Source organism: Clytia hemisphaerica, unplaced genomic scaffold, assembly GCF_902728285.1.
Source record: "Clytia hemisphaerica strain Z4C2 unplaced genomic scaffold, Clytia hemisphaerica genome assembly, whole genome shotgun sequence".
In the NCBI taxonomy this organism is placed as follows: Eukaryota; Metazoa; Cnidaria; class Hydrozoa; order Leptothecata; family Clytiidae; genus Clytia; species Clytia hemisphaerica.
In genome coordinates this window covers 98,037-118,535 of record NW_027104405.1, presented here as the reverse complement: position 1 = coordinate 118,535, position 20,499 = coordinate 98,037, and the positions used below count along the sequence as shown (strand labels likewise).

At 35.5% G+C, this 20,499-nt stretch overlaps 3 protein-coding genes across 3 annotated transcripts; all 3 read left to right on the top strand.

The window, feature by feature from the left end:
* Window positions 1–82: 82 nt before the first annotated feature.
* Window positions 83–1,677, top strand: LOC136819982 (GPI transamidase component PIG-S-like). The gene has a single exon (XM_067076215.1). It carries the CDS (start codon window positions 152–154, stop codon window positions 1,637–1,639), a length of 1,488 nt encoding a protein of 495 aa, XP_066932316.1. The 5' UTR covers window positions 83–151; the 3' UTR covers window positions 1,640–1,677.
* A 403-nt stretch (window positions 1,678–2,080) lies between these two features.
* Window positions 2,081–12,363, top strand: LOC136819979 (INO80 complex subunit B-like). Its single transcript, XM_067076212.1, has 9 exons — window positions 2,081–2,162; window positions 2,821–3,022; window positions 3,592–3,681; window positions 3,795–3,903; window positions 4,782–4,839; window positions 5,145–5,248; window positions 5,545–5,610; window positions 5,725–5,840; window positions 11,178–12,363. Exons 1-9 carry the CDS (start codon window positions 2,123–2,125, stop codon window positions 11,320–11,322), a joined length of 930 nt encoding a protein of 309 aa, XP_066932313.1. The 5' UTR covers window positions 2,081–2,122; the 3' UTR covers window positions 11,323–12,363.
* An 84-nt stretch (window positions 12,364–12,447) lies between these two features.
* Window positions 12,448–13,795, top strand: LOC136819980 (ankyrin repeat domain-containing protein 49-like). The gene is made up of 3 exons (XM_067076213.1): window positions 12,448–12,684; window positions 12,892–13,253; window positions 13,358–13,795. Exons 1-3 carry the CDS (start codon window positions 12,521–12,523, stop codon window positions 13,609–13,611), a joined length of 780 nt encoding a protein of 259 aa, XP_066932314.1. The 5' UTR covers window positions 12,448–12,520; the 3' UTR covers window positions 13,612–13,795.
* The last annotated feature ends 6,704 nt before the right edge of the window (window positions 13,796–20,499 follow it).

Genomic DNA, 20,499 nt, shown 5'->3' with positions numbered 1-20,499 from the left:
GGGTCTGTCATGTTCCATATTTGAAACTGATGAAGGTGTATCTACTCAGATTTTAATAAATTATCTTATTATTTTCAGAACAAAAAAATACTCAAAAAATTGAAGTAAAAAAAGTAAAGAAAACAAAAAAAAATTATAGCACAGTTGAAAAATGGATTTCCCGCAAGCAATTGTTGCAATCGTTATGTTGGCAGTTTGTGTCTTGCTCGGATTGCCAGTCTGGTGGAACACTACCAAAGTTTATCGGGCATCCCTTCCACATTCTAAAATTGAAGAATTAAGTCAACTACGATGGAAAGCTGTTGTATCGGTCAATCTTATTGCGGAAGGCAAGGATATTTGGTATGACACTATCAAATCAGAAGCAGATTTTGATAATGAATCGTTTGAATTTACATTTACACAAATTGAAGCTAGGTTAGAGCGCTCAAATCTGGATTTAGAAAATATGTGTGGACAACTTGATGCTCTGGAAGGGAAATCCACCCTAGCGGTCAATATGTTGATCTTGAATTCAAAAGACGAAGAGTTTTCTTATTTTTGTCAATCCGGGTTTTCTTACATAATATCTGCAACTAAAGAACAAACAGCAAGTTCTATCTTGTCCGTGTTGAAAGTGATGTTCCCTATTGGTGATGTGAACTTGTCGGGTGTTAAATCAAAAACCAAAACATCTCAATCCTTGCCCTTGTCCACTGGTTATGACATGGTGTTCACTTTAGCTGTCGGTGAATCTTCTGCTTCTCAATCATTTTGGGATATTGAAGATTCAATCAAATCTTTGCTAAATCCATTTTTAAAGAAGTTGGAGTTTCTTGGACCGTTCCACGTTTCATCTCAGGTTTTGTATCATGCGGATGTTGGCATCGAACCGAAGTTTTTGTCTGGTGAAAACAATAATACTTTTCATTATTACACCAAACAAAAGATCTCTTTGATCATGAATCCTTTAGAATCGACACTTAACACCTATACTTCAACTGATGCTGGCATCAACTTCATCATCTACGTTCCTCCTCAAAAACATTCTCCTCTTTTCATTAAGAATGCAAATTCCGCGAAAAATAAAGCCTTTCACAGCCCACGTTGGGGAGGATTACAAATACATAATCCCACATCTTATGATAGTCTTGATATCGAGACAAGGGAGCACATGAAAATATTTATGAATCAAATACAACAGTTGAATGGAGTTGATCCTGAGACGTCTACAAAATATTTTCCTAAAAATCAACCAAGTCTTGTTGCCGAGCCAATTCTGAATCGTCTTAAACTCTCGTTTCTGCTGAAACGTTTGAAGACAAGTATCTTTACATTATCATCACTATCCAAACTTCTTGATGAAATTGCCAACATCGTTATTCGTGATGATATCAAAGACCTGATTGAAATTGCTGTTGATAGTATTGAGAAGTCTATTAAGAGTTTACAAACAGGCGACATTGAGGCTGCCTTAAGTTACTCAAAGAAAGCTTACGAATGCTCAGAGAAAGCTTTCTTCGATTGGTCACTCCTTGCTCTGTTATACTTCCCAGACGACCAAAAGTATGCAATATATGTTCCACTGTTTTTACCTATTTCGTTGCCGATATTTTTATCATTTTTCAATGCTGTGAAATTCCTCAGATCCAAGAAATAATTAATTGAAGTAATTAATAAATTGTCCTTAATATTTCATTTTAGAATTTTGCTAATCTGTTTTTTTGTAAAGAATATGACAGGGAAGTTCTTTATCTAATATGTGATGTGTGTGATGTATTATTGAGCTTTGTTAACCGGTTACTTACATTTCTCAGTACAGCCCTCACTAACCGGTCATTATTGTATTAATAATAGGTACTACATATTGTTTGAATCAGTCGGTCCATTTTTCGCATAATTTTGTCATTTCTTACAAAAAAACTTAATGGGTAATAGTAATAGTAATACTACATAGGTAGTAGTTTTGACTTTTTTGATCACTTTTTTATAGACAAAGTTGGATAAAGATTGTTAACCCTTTTTCATAGTGCACCTGGCATATTATTTGTAGTTTCGTTACCATCAGTATTTTTTATTTACGTTCATACTCTTCCACTAGATAAAAACGATAACAATAAGAATTGAATGTAAACAAAAAGAAATGGGAAAACATAAAGATAAACCTAAAGATCATGACAATGGTATGAACTTTTCCATGAATTTTAAGATTTTTAAAATTCTTTTATTCGTCCCAAATAATTCTTTACACTACCGCTCAAAAAGGTTTTCGGATAATGATTTTTGAATAGTTCTTACTCTCGGGTACCTAATAACCGGGGGTTTTGAATAAGTGGGGTGGGTAGAAAAGTTCTCAAAACTTAACAAGTGACAAGGGGGGTTGAAAAAAATGTCCTGGGTGGAAAATCTTTGGAAATGAGGCTAATACAGCAGAATTAGGATAAAAGGGGGAACTTTTAAAAACATTTTCCCAAAAATTAATTAGCGGGGGGGGGTTGGAATAAGAATGTCCTGGGTGGAAAATTTTCGAAAAATTAATTAGCGGGGGGGGGGACGGCTATTAGGTTCCCGAGAGTACTCGAATCCCATGCAATAGGAATATTTTCTAAATGTATTGTTGGAACAAATTTACCGATCAACCATTAAAGTGTGATGCGAGTGGGTAAGAGTTTACCATGAACAAGGATCGATTGCGTCTGAAGTTGTTGCGTTGATTTTTTCTACAGACAAAAGAATTTTGACGTCATTCCTTCCTGGTAAACTCTAACCCAGTCTCTCTTCGTACGTTTCTTAAGAGTTCATAGGTCTAAGAAAACACATTTTTTTTGTCTTCTACATTAGATTCTACCAGCAAGAAGAAGTCAAAGAAACATAAGAAGCATAAAAAGAAGCATTCACGAAGCACGCTTTCTGACGCCGAAGAAATTGACGTTGACGTTGACGTAGATGTCGTTAATAATGATGAGATGTCCTGCTCTTCACAAGACGAAGGGAAAATAAAACTAAAGATCAAATTTGGTGGACGAACCATATCCACCACAGAGTATTTCTCATTTATTTCACTGCGGTCATCTTGAAGATTTGGCAGAGTCTACATGAATTGTTATAATTTTCACTTTGAGAAGGAAAGACCATGGTTTTTACCCCCCCCCTTGAAATAAGGTGGAAGTAAAAAAATGCCTTTTGACAAAGGGGAGATTTTTGTCTTTTTTTTTTACAATAAGGGGGAGTTTTTATCAAGGGCTGCAAGAATTTATCGAAACAAGAAAAAAGGGGGAAATAAAATTTGAAATTTTTTGATTGAATTACCAATCTGTATCCTCTCTTCCCTTTTTCTTTATTGTAAAAATTTGTTTGTTGAAGGGGATTAAAAAACATCTTAAGGGGGGCTGCTTTTTTTTAAGGGGGGACTGGGGGCATTCTGGTAATTTTTGTTCGATTTAAGGTGGAGTTTTCTTTAAGGGCAAAGTTGCATTTTAAGGGGGGAGGGCTGAAAAAGTAGGCAGAAACCATGAAGACTACGCGAGTTCTTATTTCGCTTTAAAGAGGGAAAGGCAACGTCCTCATGTTCGTATAATTTAATCGTATAAAATGGGAAATTTCCTTTATTAGGGTACCGTCAGACAATACCGGTGAACAAGGAGATGATCAAGATGAAGATGAAGAATTGAACAAGAAAGAAGCCAAAAGGAAAGCTCGCAGGTTTCACTCATTTCTCATAACGCTTTTGTTTGGTCTGCTCGTCAGACATTTTGTAGACCCCCCCCCCTCGCACGATGCGGAAGTGTAATTATTATTTTCTTGTTTTTGTACAGTGACAAATTAGAGGAAGATCGTTGGCTGGAAGCTCTTGAGAAAGGCGAGCTGGATGATAGTGGTGGCCTGAAGAAAGTGAAAAACAAATCACTCATGACTGCTAGACAGGTATTTTCTCTTAGTTTAGCAAGTAGCTGAACAACTTAAAGAATAAAAAAAAGGGCCATAGTGTGCAGAGGGGTCTGAACCCCCCCCCCAATTTTTATTTCATCCCCCAGTCATTCAAAACCAAAAACATTGAAATTTGTATTAAAAATATAATTATCAATTGTTTTTTAGTTGTCCTACACCAAATCAATATAAAATATGATAGATATTTTGACCAAACGTTGTTTCCCCGCTATTTTTACTTGACCCCCCTAAAATCTCAAACCCCCAATTTTATTCGAAAGATTTCTTATCCTCCCTATAAAGCACTTCTGGAAAAGTTGGATCCCTTCCTTAAAAAGGAGGGCAGGGGGTCACACTATTTTTATTAAAGCAAACTATATAAGAATATAAGGCTTCGATGGCCAAAATGTTAAGAACAAGTTAAGAACATTTTAAGGTTTTGTGGTCAAAAATACTCACAGAATGGTCAAAATAAGAACATGTTAAGAACATTTTAGGCTTAAAACTCAAAAAGTTAAGAATATCCTAAGGCTTCAAAATTTTTGGATGTTCTTCTAAAACAATGTGTATCTAGAATGAATATCCACTAAATATGTGAGGTTTTTTCAGAAATGGAAAAATGATGATGAAATAGAGGTCCATAAAAGTAAAAAAACTAATGATAAAAGTAGCTATAAAAAGAAGAAAGCAACTCAAAAAAGTCAAGATGGAAAAAAGCAGCAGCAATATGAGTCAATAGGTAATTTCAAAAAACACATAATATGCCCCTAAGTTATCAACCTACACAGGATTTTTGCTATTCCCAAAATTTATATATCGTCTTGTTTGTTGTGTCTTTAAAGTTAAACAAAATAAAAATACTTCACTTGTTCTAGAAAGCGCTGCACGGGGACGCAAAGGAGACAGGGAATTATCTGATGCAACTACCAATGTGTAAGTGAAGAACAAAAAGCATATTATCATTTCTGAAAAAAATAGTAGCGCTTCTTTTTAATAATTCATATGACTTGTGAAAGTGGCTGCCTAGAGACAAATCAGGACAAGAGACTTCTCTAACTCGTCAATCAGACGAACCACTAGAGGAAATTCTTTGACGATTTCTTTGCACCGTAACCAGTCGAGCACGACTAACGTCATACAACTTTTAATGGTTGCATTTCCTCGAGTGTTCAAATAAGGGACAGTTTGTGCTTTTACAACTGCATAAAATGAGAGACATCAATTACTTTCTTCTTCAGATCCTGAACGAACGGAAGAAGAGAATGAAGAGTTTGAAAGGAAAAGGAAATTGCGCGCTAAGAAAAGAAAACAACAAATGCAACAGCAAATCGAAGAGACAAAAGTAAGCCATTTTTCCTACGTCATTCGTCGATCTCTGGAATCAGTCTTACTTCTACTTTAAAAGGCAACCCTTCTACCTCGTTTTAGGAAGTGAAGGCGCCAGTTTCCATTCTTTACTTGAAAAAGGTCGAGAGAAGTCATTGTATTGACGTGTTCTACAGTCGAATTTCCAACTTTCTTCGAACACGCGATCAAGAAGGGCGGAAAGCTGGTCGTCCAAATCAAGTCTTAAATCAGGCCTGTTTAGTGATTTTTATTGATCAATTTTAACAAAACCTTTCCTTTATTTTCTTTTAGACTCAAACAGTTGAGAAGCTGCTTACGAAGACTCAAAAAGCAAGCAAGAAGGATAAAGAGATAAAAGTAATTTAACGTAATTTTCTTGTGTTTGGGAAATGGATTGAAATCCCTTAACAAACATTTTTGATGAACAAGCATAAAAATACTGTGTAACTATATATTGTTTTCTCTCTCCAGCAAACAAGTGGTGAAGACAAGCAGCCACACATTCGATACGTAGATCGTGTTGATGGTCCAATAACCCTCTCTTTCACCCATGAAATGAATTTCCCGATGTATCCAAAGAAGGCTAAGTAAGCTTTGTACTAATTCATCGAATCTCGTCAATGGATAAACATTCTGAAAAAGATTTTGTCTATTTTTTTTCGCTTTGAATTTATTATGAAAGAGTTTGAAAGGAAATAAAGCCTCCATGGGAATCCGATTCAGTGTAAGTTTGAGAATTACTCAAGCATTAAAAATGGCTTTAGCGGGAATCTTTTTTGAATTCCTCGACCTCGTTTTCATCTTCATCATAGTTCTGTAAGCAAATATAATCTTGCTCTTGTCTGGACCCTTCGAACCAGATCTCATAATAGTCGATGTTGCTCAAATTCTTATGTTTAGTGTCATAAAACACTACATAGCAATGGTCGTCGTCGAATGTCTCATTGTTCGATTTCAAAGAGTTGCGCAGGATGTCGATATCATGATTTACGTTTTCCTCTCGGTATTGTTTATGAAAATATCCGGCGTATTGTATCCGCTTGTAATCCCTCCGAATGAAAATGTCTTTATGTTGTGGGCCGGGTGGATCCTCAGTGAAATATTTAGAGATGGGCATTGACACTGTGAAGTCCTCCTTTTGCCTGTTCACCGAGATGCTCTTTCGCATGGTCACCGGGCATGTCCTCGGAAGGCGGTAGTCCCGCTGGTTTTTACCTTTGAAATACTTTTCTAAGCGAGGTTTGGTAGATTTCCAACTATCTTGAAAGGAAGAACCATTCTCAATGGTTGAGACCCATACTGTTTGCGAATAGTGTCGTGTTGCGTAGATACGGTTGTAATCTAAAGCAGTGAATACTGGTCCGTCAAGATTCTTGTAAAATTTCGGTTTGTGGAAGACGTCTTTGTGCTTACTATTGTCATGAACCTTGACTGTTTCGTCGGAGAAGAAACTGATAACGGCCCCCATTTCGTCGATCGCTCTCCTCTTTATGAAATGAGTGAAGAGAGAAATTATTGCACTTCTTTTGATTTATTTCATCTGTATGTTTTCCATCTGAAGTCTTCACACTAATTCCCCTCTTTTTAGTGCTTTGCTCCTTTGGACTAAAATTGCAATAAAAGATTGCGAAGAGAAAATGCTGATTGTTTGATCAGATAAAAGACCTCCTTCATCAGATCTTTTTGCCGTTCAAGTTATCATTTCTAGTGTGTGGTTTTTCTTCAGCTTTTCTGTGCTCTTTTCACATTTTTCTGTTGTTGTGAAAATGGTTTTATTTTGATGAAGTAATAAGGAATAATTAATGAAAAGCATTTCTCTTTCCTGTGAAATGAACTGTGCGAAAGTCCTATTTTTATTTTGAAGAACTTTAAAACTATCTGTTTTTTACTATTCGTTATCTAATAAACTTTTCAACTTCGCAATGGGAAATTTCACCTGACTTCACTCCTCTCTCTTTTTCAAATCATCATTCGATTAGCTAGAACACTATTCTAGTTTCACTTATCTAGTTTTCCAATTGTGATTATGACTGAAAACTGTCCCTCATAATTAACTTTTTTTCAAGCATGTGTGACACCTCTCTTTCGCAGATTGATTGATTATATCTACATACATTTTAATACGCCATTGTTCTAGAAATGGATTACGTAGCTTTTGCATCACTAACCATTTTTTTAAGTTGGCGACAGTTTTCTTTGCTTTCTTCTTCACATGCAATTCAATTCAACATTTGAACATGCACTCGTCAGAGTACTCATTCCTCTTTACTGTTTATGTCAGTTATGCAACAGTTTTAATTTGATAATAGATAAAAGAAAAGAAAAGAAACACAAAGAGGTGCGCAAGACTGGACATAAATTAAAATTCTAAAGTATAGTGCTGGTAGTGCAGTGTAGCAATAATCGTCCTTCCAAACAGGAGTCAAGGGTTCGATTCCAACTGCTGCATTTAACTTGACAAGTTCATTATTTTTGGACCTACCTGGAGGTCCTATAAATGAACCTGTGTTCGTCTGTTACTAACTTCTCTCGGGATTAAATCATAGGAATTATTTGGTTTTTGATACAAAGGTGCAAAATGGTGATTACCAAAATGTGTCGGAGCCCAACTTTCAAAAACAAAATTTTTTGGCCAATTTGGGCCCAAAAATGACCAAAAATAGGGTTTTTTGGACTTTGTTAAAAATCTGTTCATTAGTTTTTCCTGATTTTTGCCCCGCAGGGGCTTTTGTTGCTTCACGTAGCGGACCTGCTCGCCAGAAAAATATTCATGTTTTTTCCGATTTTTTTCGTGATATTTTTTTTAACTTTCGTGCATTTTACACAGAGCATTTGTGAAAGCGAGAAATCGAAAGTCCCGTCTGCACTGCCAGTCCACACAGCTATAAGCTTTCACAAACAACAAACAGCACACAAGATTTTTGCTTGGTTAATATCTTTTTAACGTAGTTGCTCAACTGGATTTACTTGAGGGACATTGTTTGCTACTGAATGAATAACTATCAAACTACTGATATTGGATCAAACCTTATACGATTGTAAGAATGGACGACGGACATCTTCATTCAATGACAGTGTTTTATTACACATACAGTGTTATGCGCTGCTCTACCGAAACCCTACTGATATTATAAACACATAGACAAAAGGGAAATTGACCGTTAATTCATATTATTTACCTATATAGTGACTTCATGTTGAAGGAAATTAAATTGAAATTTTTGGTGGAAATACGAAAATTTCTATCGAAATTCTAAATTCGAGTTAAAAAAACCCAGAGTACTACTACCCTCTAATTATAATGCAATGGATAATTGCATGCGCCGAAAGTAATTTTTCAAAGAGTAAGCCTTGTGCCAAAACGTGCCAAAAACTGGTACCAACATTGAGTTTCTTACAGAAGGTTTAGTGAGTGAGACATGCCAATGAGAAAATACTTTGACTAACATGAACTGATTCATTCTTGTGGACATTTGAAGCACAGTGTTACAGCAAAAAATGGTTGAGCATGGGAAGCAGCGAGCAGAAAAATGTAAACAGAAGCGGAACAAAAGCCGAAAAACAATGGATTATGGAGTATTTGATGCTATTTTGTGAATAATTCTTTACTCCAATATTGAAGCTTAAGTAAACTTTGAAAATGCTGTTTATGTCACTGTGCCAGAACGGTACTTGGATATGTATGTACGCCGAAGATTTTCAGCCTCATATTGTGAAGAGACTCGGACACTCTCTCTACTAATACCACCATGGCACACTGTACCGTATTGATGTTGAACACAGGAGCATACTTTGCTCAAATCAAAACTGAACAAACCTTTTGACCTTTTAGAACCAGACGTCCAATAAAATACAAACACAATGTTGTACCTACCTGTGAAGTGAAAAGTTTTTAACCATGTTGAGGGTGGTTACAACAGGACACGGTTTCTGAAGTTCCCCTGGCCTTTATTTTCAAAACATATGGATTGAAGACAAGATGAATCTGTTTTTATGAAACAAACAAACACACTTGGTGAAATATACCGTGAGATTGGGTAACTTGCATCAGTGGAGGCTAACATGCATAGCCCTCAAATGAAAGACCTGGCTGGTTATTAAAATACAACTACGCAGCTCCGCTCGCAGCTCTACTCTGCCATTTTTGTTTTGATTTAATTTTGTATTTTAATGACCAGCCAGGTCTTTCGTTTGAGGGCTATGCATGTTAGCCTCCACTGATGAAAGTTACCCAATCTCACGGTACAAAGTCTGGCACTACTTTAATTGGATCAGTTTATATTTCGTAGGAATTACCTTAAGAGTATGAATTTATGCGAGGACAAATTAATGCAGGATTAATTAATGCAGGATTATGTGTGCAGTGGTGGATTAGATGATGTTTTAATATTTTCATGGTGACTAACTTTCGCTGAAGGCCCCTTTTCAGATTTTCCTAGGATTTTATTTTATGGTCTTTCGTAAATAAGAACAAAGGCTGTGAAATCTGGGAAATTTTTAATCCCTGAAAATTGATTCAACTGCCAATTTTGAGAGCAACTATCAAATTCATGTCTTTAGTAACCATGAAGAAATTTTATTCTAACTGAAAACTTTTGCAGAAACACGTATGAAGATTGTTAAAGTTTTTCAGATAATTTTCAGTAACCTTTGATACAAATAAATTATATCTACAGTATGCCACCAGTCCAAAGTTACTCACTTTTTAAATTTCAAATCAAATGACTGAAATTGTATTCAATTTCCTTTTGGAATTCACCTTTAATCTGCATTATGTACCTTAAGTGGATAAATTTTGGCGGGGATTAAATTTGGCGAATTTGGCGAATTTTGCCAAATTTCGCCAAATTAAATCCTCGCCAGAATTTCCAAATTCGGCAATTCGCCAAATTAAACCCCCGCCAACTTTAACAAAAAGAGAATTATGTGAAAAATCACAACTTTTTAGTATATTTTTGAGTAATTTTCACCCATTTCAGTGTGACAAAATTTCCAATTCGCCAAATTAAATCCCCGCCAAATTTTACGAAATTGATCTATCGCCAAATTAAATCCCCGCCAAAAATCGTGTTTTGGCAAATCGCCAAATTAAATCCACGCCAAAATTTATCCACTTAAGGTATTCTTTATGGAAGGGAAGGACAGTACACATTCTTATGTTTGGGTTTTCAAAAATGATTTTTATTTGGTGATTGAAGAAAATCAACTCTGATATCATTCTTGTTCTTAACATGTTGCGAAACCTGTAATGGTTTTAATTTAGGTCACTTTGCATCAGAAAGTGTAGATTAAACATGTTTTTTTTTGGATTGACACTTTTGTTATGTATGGATCTTACTGAGAAAATTTTAACCACATCGGCTCGTGTTTCTTAAAACTTTAAACAGCTCTAGTAACATTGAGCACTTTTTATGAAGACTCATTTCACCAATTTATAGTCTGATTATGATTCCCTTGCTCTCTTCATGGCTAAGTTCCTCTGGGCTAATATCTGCTATCGGCGGGGCATTCATAGCGACAGCTACTTGCTAGTTTATATAAAGACATTAAATTAAATTGTGGTGCTAAATATTTTTTGGCACCAACTTGCAAAATTTTAAATTATTCAGTTTTTCTTTCTACATTGCCTTCATTATGCCTTTTATTATTTGTTTTATAAACAGGTAGGTCCATAAAAGTATCGCTTGTCTTTTTCTACAGTAGGTCAAGCCATACCATCTGAGGGCACCATAACTAGTTTTGGAAAGTTCATTTATTTGGGACCGACTCTCCCTAACAGGGGTGGGCTCTTGGGTCTTTTTCCTGATATGGATGTTCTGTGGCAGTAAAGTTAAATTTAAGTTTTGAGTTACTGAAAGGCTCTTACCCCTACTTTGCCCCTTCTTGCTTGCCTGCTAACTGTCAAGCAACTCTCTTTTTTTCAGAGAACCACCGAACATCGTTTTATGCAGTGTGTCAGGTTGTTGCAATCCAAAGAAATATTCCTGTTCGAAAACTAACTTTCCCGTCTGTAGTTTGCAGTGCTACAAGACCATCAATACTATCAAAATGGAAGAGGTAGTCACTTGAGGGTAAGATGAAGAGGAAGAGGATGTAGTCGAAGAGGTATCTCTATCTTTCGTGGCATATTAGGTGCTCTTTCAGCAGGCTTAGTCCTAACGAAAAGGTAACTATTAATCGAAGCTATCAACTGAAAACAAACAACATTCATCTAATGACGTTGCAAGGAGTTTTATTCTCGGTCAATTGCTTTTGGTAAACCAATAAGAATCAACAAACAACAAACAACACTGTACATAATGAAAGGAACCATATCAACAAAATGGACTCGTAGTGATATGTTTCCAAAGTTGTAGATTGTCCTTCTGGCCTTCACAATTACTTGCTATAGATGTTACCCACTAATGATTTAAAATTATGAAAATATATGAAATCTACTCCAAAAAATTGGCAGTCTGTACGTTTTTGCTCTTGATGGAAAAAAGATATTATCGAAAGTAATACCTTGCTGGAAAGATAATATTTAGTGTATGTAAGACTAGGAGAATGTTAAAAAAAATTTGAAGATGAAGATGAACAAATGAGAATGAAAGAAAAGACTTGCTCTACTAACTTGATCAAAAATTTCCATTGTATGCTCATTTTTCTTAAACCTCTATATATTCTGCTTTTTCATCTCTTTTGGATCGTAGTCTCTTGAAAAAGGTCCATCTCGACCGTTTGTTTCAATTTATCGACCATTTGGACCTTTTTTGAAGGGCTGTAGCTTTTGATCTAACAAAGATATGAAAAATCGGCAATTTCCAGAGTTTAAAAATATAAAAGCTAAATTTTGAATCAATCGGGAAAAATCCTAACTTCCTTCATCTTCGTTTTCAATTTTTAGAAGATTCTTTAAAGCTTTCAATTACATCAATGTACTAAAATCTAAAATTAATCCATCCAACATATTTTTATATTACTTTTTCCTGTAGAGCGATGATAAAAAAGTGCAGACTGACAATTTTTTTGGAACAGACTTTAGTTAAGGCTCATTTTTAGCGACCCACCTATTTTTCATGTAATGGGGAATTGTTTATATGAAGGCAATTGAATAAGGGACCAATCTTATCACTTCATTTTATCATTACTATTGAAGTTCCGTAGTGGATTTTCAATATGGTTAAATGTCAGGTCTTATTTGTCTCAAATAAGTCTCTGTCAAGCAAATAAACTGATACTATTTGCTTTGAATTCAAGAAATATTTAAATAATCAAAGATATCACCATGTCGGAGGAGTATGGTATTTTGAAGGTGGACAAGGATCTGGATAAGGATGAGCATATGTTGCCAGTTCACTTTTTGCCTGAAGGAAAGAAAGCTTACGATTGGATCAACGAAGATTTGAAGAAAGACGAAACTACCAACCATTCTCTTCAATACCAGATATTGTAAGTCAAACGAGTTTTATACTTGAATCTTTTCCTAACTCGTCGTTGATAATTCGATAAGTTGTCCTCCTGGCGGTATGATCTGGTGGTCCTTTTGCGGGAGGTTAGGAACCTTTAATGTCGTACTATTTGTTCGTGTTACCTATACTATAGATAATTAAAAGAGATAAGTTGTACGTAAGTATCCCAATTCGTTTCACTTTTTAGGAATCGAGAGGAAGACAAGCCACCGGATACTTGTAAAGGGAAAGCCTCCACAGTAAACAGCGTCGTCTATCACCAAGCACACATCTCATCAGACCTCTCCTCCTCATCACCTATAAACGAAAGACAACTAGTGCACTCCTTACTATCGGGTGCTGAGCGAGGTGATATAGACACAGTGACCAGTATACTAAAAGACCATCCTTTGATCATTAACAAAACGGATAGCGATGGCTACACTGCGCTCCATCGTGCTTGTTATTCTGGACATGACGAAATGGTGTTGTTGTTGATTCAGAGAGGAGGGAATGTTCATAGTTCAACTGATGATGGATGGCAACCCTTACACTGTGCTGTCCGATGGAGTAAGCGGTTACCAAACCTTTATAAGTTTCCATTGATCAAATCTCCTTGGAAGAACATAAAGTTCCTTTCTAGCCAACATATTTTCTTCTTTTCTTTTTCGCAGATAATGTCACGATATGCAAACATTTGATCTCTAAGAAAGCCGATATCAACGCAACCACCAACGGTAAACAAACGCCTTTACACTTCGCTGCTTTGACCATAGACAATAAAGACATTTTAGAGATGCTTTTACTTCAACCAGAGATTGACCTCAACATACGGAACGCTGCAGGGGATACTGCCTACGACATTGCACACCGTTCTGGTGCACAATTTCAACTTTTTGAACTGAAAGACAATGGTTTGAAGATTTGACGATGAGAGATTTTAAGAATTTGGACCAAAGAAGCGGTAGTATTTTAGAATATATACACGAACAAGGTGTATATGTTTTCATCGTTTTTATCTATTTGGTAACATTGATGTTTTCATTTGATTTCTCTCAGTCGAGAATTTGAACTTCTGCTCCTACAAAGATGTACTGCCGCTGCAAATTCTACTTTAGCAGTCTTCTTCTTCATTTCGATCTTCCTCTCTGGAAAGTTAATCACTTATGCCGGGGTTGGTTCATGATCGGAGAGCTGACTAAACCCTACAAAAATTTTACCTCTTTTTTTATTTACATACATTTCTTTTTTAAGCAACCCTATTATTCGGCTCAGGGCTGGACTAAGGATTTTCCAAAAAGTTGCTTATGGATTTTGAGCCAAAAATGTCTAGCAACTAGCAACAATTTTGGCTTTTTATTTCATTTTTTGTCCAAAATACCGTAGGTATTTTCGGTTGCTTTCCCGGTTCATGCTCGGTTTCAGGGCTAGGTTGCTTAATTTTCTAGTCATTTTCAGGGCTGGGCGCTTAGCAACTTGGTTGATTTTAAAAAACGTGTCATTAGTTTTCTTATTTTGTATATTATTAGTAAAGTCGAAAAAAACAGGGTTTATTCGTTCAGTTGCTCCCTTCGGTCGTTCTCTCGTTGAAACGAGCTACCGGGTGCGCCACAAAAGAGTTTCTCTCTTTAAAATTAATTTTGTCGAAATCTAAAAATTTTAAAAGACCATTTATATTTCATTGGAAAGAAGAAGAATAAACTAAAATTTTGACGGATCATCTATCAAATTCGATTTATTAGATCATGAACATATAAACGGCTGGATATCTATCTCCTTTGTATTTTTGTAGAAAGCACTTCTTGCTTCGTTGCCTCCTCGTTAAAAACATAACATGAAACAAAAAATTTTGATGATATTCCTCTTGAGAATACCTTGCTAACAGCGTCAAAACTTCGACGAAAGTCTTTGTTGTTCTACTATTCTCAAGTATCGTTATCTTTATCATAATAAAGATGACAGAGGCAATATCATCGTCAGCTTGTCAAAACTCCGACTCCGACTAATATTTTTAAATTTTGAACTTTTGAGTTAAATGATTTTAGAGAGTGTGGGACTCAAATTATGATATTCTTATGACACAGGTTCTCAGCTTTGGCATACTATTTTTTTCAACTCATAAAGAAATTATTTGAGTGACAAAAGTGATTCAAAAGTTGAGATTCTGCATTTTTAATCATTGAATACACCGAAAGTTTTAGCGGTTCATTTTAGTACCTTTAGAGGTTATAATAATCGCGTTTACCTTTAGATAACAAATTCGTCTCTTTTCGGGAATAGATATATTCCTTTAAGGATTAAAATGATACCTTCTGTGGTACGATTTTAAAAAACACCGTTAAGGTAATTTTAAAACACCCCGTAGGAATTATTTTGTACGTTTTGAGTGATTTTCGGGATTTCCAAAAATTCGAAAGTTAACAAGGTATAATATAGTAACCGTAGGGGCAGGAAAAAAGCCTTCGAAAGAATTCTGAAGATCCCCTCAACGTTAAAGGGATCATTATGTACCTCTTAGGTATCTCATAAACAATAAAATATAATAAAATTTATTCATTCGACGGTATAAAGTAGAGTGTCAAGATTCTCATTCACTCAGTAGAAAGACCTTTGGATGTCGTTTGAAAAAACTTAAGATTTAACGGCAAGACCTTGAGGGTCTTGGCATGAACGAGGACACCGTTAAGGTAATTTTAAAACACCCCGTAGGAATTATTTTGTACGTTTTGAGTGATTTTCGGGATTTCCAAAAATTCGAAAGTTAACAAGGTATAATATAGTAACCGTAGGGGCAGGAAAAAAGCCTTCGAAAGAATTCTGAAGATCCCCTCAACGTTAAAGGGATCATTATGTACCTCTTAGGTATCTCATAAACAATAAAATATAATAAAATTTATTCATTCGACGGTATAAAGTAGAGTGTCAAGATTCTCATTCACTCAGTAGAAAGACCTTGGGATGTCGTTTGAAAAAACTTAAGATTTAACGGCAAGACCTTGAGGGTCTTGGCATGAACGAGCACGCAAGACAGGTCATGAAAGGTCTTTAATTGAACATTTTATGCTCTGTGTTAGAGAACTGTTATAATCCAAGACTCTGATTATCCTAACCGTATTTCCGCTTGAAACGCTTTAAAGCTCAATTAATTTCACTTTTGATAAAAGCTATCCTTTAGCCTAAGGTTGTTCCATAGATGTTATCATAGTTTGGAGTTATGCTACCTTTGAAGCCTCGGGGAAAAGGCGACAAAAATACCTTTAGAGGTAATTTTAATCGCGTCTATGATTCTTGCCTAATCGTGTCTATGGAGCTTCGCTACCTTTGACACCTTAGAGATACAAATTCGTACCTTTTGAGGTATTTTTGAATATTTTCTTTCGGGAAAACAGCCGGCAAAAAAATACCTTTAGAGGTATTTTTAATCGCGTCTATGATTCTTGCCTAATCGTGTCTATGGAGCTTCGCTATCTTTGATACCTTAGAGATACAAATTCGTACCCTTTCTGATAAAATCGATGCTCTTTGAGGTATCATCCCAGAGTCCTGGGACGGAGAGAACGACGGGACGTTGTGAGAAAATGACAACAATCATATTTCCGCGGTATAGTTCCAGCACTAGAAAGAGTAAATTCTCCTTAAAGTCTGAGAGAAACCCAAACTCCCGCCTCTTTCAAAAATAAACTTTTTGATTGTGCCGCTCATTTGCGCTTTGTCTGTCAATCTGACAGGTCGAAGCTCTCAGCCGCAAATTATTTAAAGTCCGAATTTTAGTCGCTCGCTAGATTCTTTATTAACTATTATTTTGCGATGCTGAAGAAATCCAAAAAACTTTTGGTATTGGTCAACTTTCTCCCAAATATTCCTGCTGGAGAAGATCAAAATTCGGTTCAAAAGCACATTGCAACTCTCAAATCACAAACCTATTGCTCTAAGCAAAAAGAACGACTCGTTTGGAGCTTATCCTGCACGATCGACGAGCAAAACTGATCAAGGATCACATATCCGTCAAAATTCTGATTGAAATATACCCAAACCTTGCAAATGGTGAAAAGGTAAGCATAATTCGGCTAATTGGATCCGGCGAGTGGGTCAATAAGGCAAAATTGGATATGGGGACGTGTCATTGGTCAAAGTCCCTTTTTAAAGACTCTTAAGATATCTGACAGGGTCCCAAATTAACTGGAAATAAGAAAAATTTCAGTTTTTCGTTCTGATAGGGTCCCAATTTTATCAAAAATTCATATCTGACAGGGTCAACTTCTCAAACTACAGCGGCACGTCCCCGTCGGCCGTCAAGGTCAGTGCCCCGGGCATCTAATATGTTACTTTGCAACATGCGTATAGAATCATTGAAATATCATTGAAAGTAAGAATATAATGAACAAAAGTTTTACAGAATGTAACTTTCTTTTTCAACAGATCGATGTGCTGTTGTGGGAGTATTAATCTACCGGTACTATTTCGAGAAGATACCAAAAATTACTATGGAATCGAGAACGCGCTCACTCCTCGAATCGGCCATGCTAACCCTGACACTTTTGAGGATCAAGATTTCTTCATTCACCTGAATGGCATCACCATAGGAAAGTCATGAGATCCTCTGACGGCGTTGCCCTATGAAATTGCTGTCTTATACAGAAAAAATGACGGCAGTGAATAAATTATAAAGATTGAATAACCTTACTGAATAGTAGGAAATACTGTATGATTATTTAGGTGATATAGAATAGGCCTACTAATTTTTATCAATTGTAACTTTTATTTAATTTGGCTTTCTTCTATATTTATCAACATTGTAAATTTCATTTAATTCAATCTACAAAAATAAATATAGGAGCTTTGATCTCCCGTATTAACTTTATGAGTTTTTCGTTCAATTAGTATTCGCTTATTCTAGTGAAGAAATGATAGGAAATTCAAAATACCTAGGAGATAAAAGAAAAATACCTTCTTCGCACCATCAATGTAAGTGATGAAAAACAACCCCGTGGGTAAAAACTAAAACCGCTTTTTCGGCACTTTTGAATCCTTTTGGTGGTGTTTTTAAAGCACATTAATGGTATATCAGACTAATTTTACCCTAAAAGGGTCGTTTTGCGGTATCGTTTGAAAACTACCTTTCTGGTGACTTAAAAACACCTTTTCGGGGACAAAAAATTCTTTTGGAAGTATTTTTTCATACCTCAAAAGGTACCTAAAAGTACCTGTAAGGTATCAATGAAAAAATACCTTATAGGTTTTTTTTTAATTTGTACCTTTAAAGGGTCGTTTTGCGGTATCGCTAAAATAAACCTTTAAAGGTAATAAAATGAACCGCTAAAACTTTCAGTGTAATGTTGATAAATATATTGCAAACTAATGAAAAAATTTAAGAATAATTCTTCTGTTAATTACGAGTAATGTTTGAGATCTATCAATCCTTTTTAATTCAAAGAAATAAAATTGTGACGGAATATTGTCGGGTTTTTTATACCAATTTTGAAATAAGCGGCAACGAAGCTCGCTTCAAAGTTATCTGGCACTCAGATGCAGAAATTTTCATCCGACACGCTAAAAGCTCTGGAAGGTTTACGGAATTTTGCAAGACCCCATCAAGGATTTGATACCCCAGGTCTGGCCATCGGAATTTTAGATAAGCTTTGAATGAAGACACAATGGAAGATAGACTCCCAGTCATTTATTCCTAGTTTCCTGATTTTTGTTTAAACTGCCAAGTAGAGTGTTGTTGAACACATCAAAGGATAATAAAGTGCATAATTATATCATTTTTATTTTAAGTGCTGATTGCACAAAAAGGGCAAATATCTGGAAAAACAAAAACGAGAATATTTTGAAATAAAAAAAAAAAACAAAGAAAATTTTATATTTTCGAAAAGAAATGGAATATCTCAAAAAAATGTGTCAAAAAAATTATAGTATCCTAAAGATGTTTTTTTTTAATACATGTCAAAAAGAGAACAAATTTTCAAAACAAGGAAACAATCTCATATATACTGGGAAACATTTTCACAATCCGAAAGAATGTGGATAGGAAAAAATTCCCCTTGCAGAAGCCATTTTATCATTTCCAAAAGTATGCTGCAAAAGCAAAAAATGTCCTATTCTTGGAAACATCATAATTTCCAAAAAAATAAATGTCAAAAAGAAAAAAAGTTGTCATGCCAGGAAATCACATGGAAGATTTTTGTCAAAATATTGAAGAAAATCTCCAAATTCATAACAAAAAGAAAAGCTTTCCACGTTTTAAACCAGGCCAATCTTGCACTTATTTCTACCATATGTGTATTTATGTAAAAATACCGTATGTGTAGATATTATAGAATCCGTAAATCTACTATAGTGTGTAGATATTGTAAATCTACCATGTAAAAACCCATAAATCTACCATATTAGTAGTTAAGGCAGGGCCGGCGAAACGGGGGGGGGGCCATGGCCCCCCCCACTTTTTTTCTAAGAAAAAAAAAACCAACCAACCATAGGTGGCGCCTCCTTAGACACTTACTATTTGGCCCCTCCACTTTCAAAATTGATTCGCCGGCCCTGGGTATAAATACTATCCAGACAATCTAAAAAGAATGACAAATAACTATTAAAAAGCGACACAAAGAACGACAAACCTTAACCCTAAATATAAAAAAACTACACATTTCAAACCCAACCCCAAACCCTAACCCTAACTATCAAAGAACGACATACCTTAAGGGAAGAAATTTTCGCGGAATTTAATTTCGCGAATTTGGGCGTAATTCGCGAAATTAAATTCCGCGAAACACACCAAAATTGTTAAATCGCGAAATTAAATTCCGCGAAATTCGATTTTTTTCCTTCTTCTTTTATTTTTCTGTTTTTGACCAGGTATTACCAAAAAAGATGGACACAATTGATTATTTTAAGCATTATAACGTGTATTTTTTATCAAATATAAACAAATACAAACAACTCCACGATGCTTAAAAGTTAATCTAAGTTGATAACTTCTTCTCAATCGCGAAATTAAATTCCGTGAAACTTTTGAAATCGGCTCATTCGCGAAATTAAATTCCGCGAAATTTGCCATTTTGAAACTCTGATTCGCGAAATTAAATTCCGCGAAAATTTCTTCTCGCGAAAATTTCTTCCCTTAAGGTATTTCTAACCCAAACCATAACTCTAACTAGGTATCAAAGAACGAAACGACATATTTTGCCGTCCACAACCCCGACCGAAAGTGACTGTAGCACCCCTACCGATTCATTCCTCATTGTTTATCACGGGAATTAACTGCGTGTGGTTTAAAAGAACGATGAATTACGCATGCGCATAAGTCTTTATGTTAGAGCATTTACCGTATCTACACATACGGTAGATTTACGATTTTTACAAAAATCTCCAAACTTCATAACGAAAGTTTCCACGTTTTAAATGCACGCGGAAGAAAATCGGTATAAATTAGTATTTAATTATAACTATGTAACACCAACGTTAAATAAATCAGAAAATAAAAATAAAAATAAAATAACATACACATTATGCATATCCGCCGTGGTGTTTGGGTTGTCAGCTTAAAACGTTGGAAATTATAGCCGCAACAAGATTTCCCTCACAAAAAGTTTTCACTAACTGTCACTTACCAGTTAAAGTCATTGTTGTAGAAAAAACACCAAGGAAAATTCAATCATTAATGAATCAATTTTGCTTCATGTTTAATTTTTTAGCACAAAGCTAACCAGTTCAACAATTGGGTGCATACAGGGGGGGGTCGGTAGTAAAATTTCAGACATGTATGAGTATTAAAAGGATTTTTACGAATTTTTACATACCACCACCCAGACTCTTG

Excerpts from the sequence above, each read along its gene's own strand:
- LOC136819982 (XM_067076215.1), top strand. The coding sequence starts at position 152 with ATGGATTTCCCGCAAGCAATTGTTGCAATCGTTATGTTGGCAGTTTGT.
- LOC136819979 (XM_067076212.1), top strand. The coding sequence starts at position 2,123 with ATGGGAAAACATAAAGATAAACCTAAAGATCATGACAATG. Across the intron at positions 3,682-3,794 it reads GCCAAAAGGAAAGCTCGCAG|TGACAAATTAGAGGAAGATC; the intron begins GTTTCACTCATT and ends GTTTTTGTACAG. Across the intron at positions 5,841-11,177 it reads ATGTATCCAAAGAAGGCTAA|AGAACCACCGAACATCGTTT; the intron begins GTAAGCTTTGTA and ends TCTTTTTTTCAG.
- LOC136819980 (XM_067076213.1), top strand. The coding sequence starts at position 12,521 with ATGTCGGAGGAGTATGGTATTTTGAAGGTGGACAAGGATCTGGATAAG. Across the intron at positions 12,685-12,891 it reads TCTCTTCAATACCAGATATT|GAATCGAGAGGAAGACAAGC; the intron begins GTAAGTCAAACG and ends TTCACTTTTTAG. Across the intron at positions 13,254-13,357 it reads ACACTGTGCTGTCCGATGGA|ATAATGTCACGATATGCAAA; the intron begins GTAAGCGGTTAC and ends TCTTTTTCGCAG.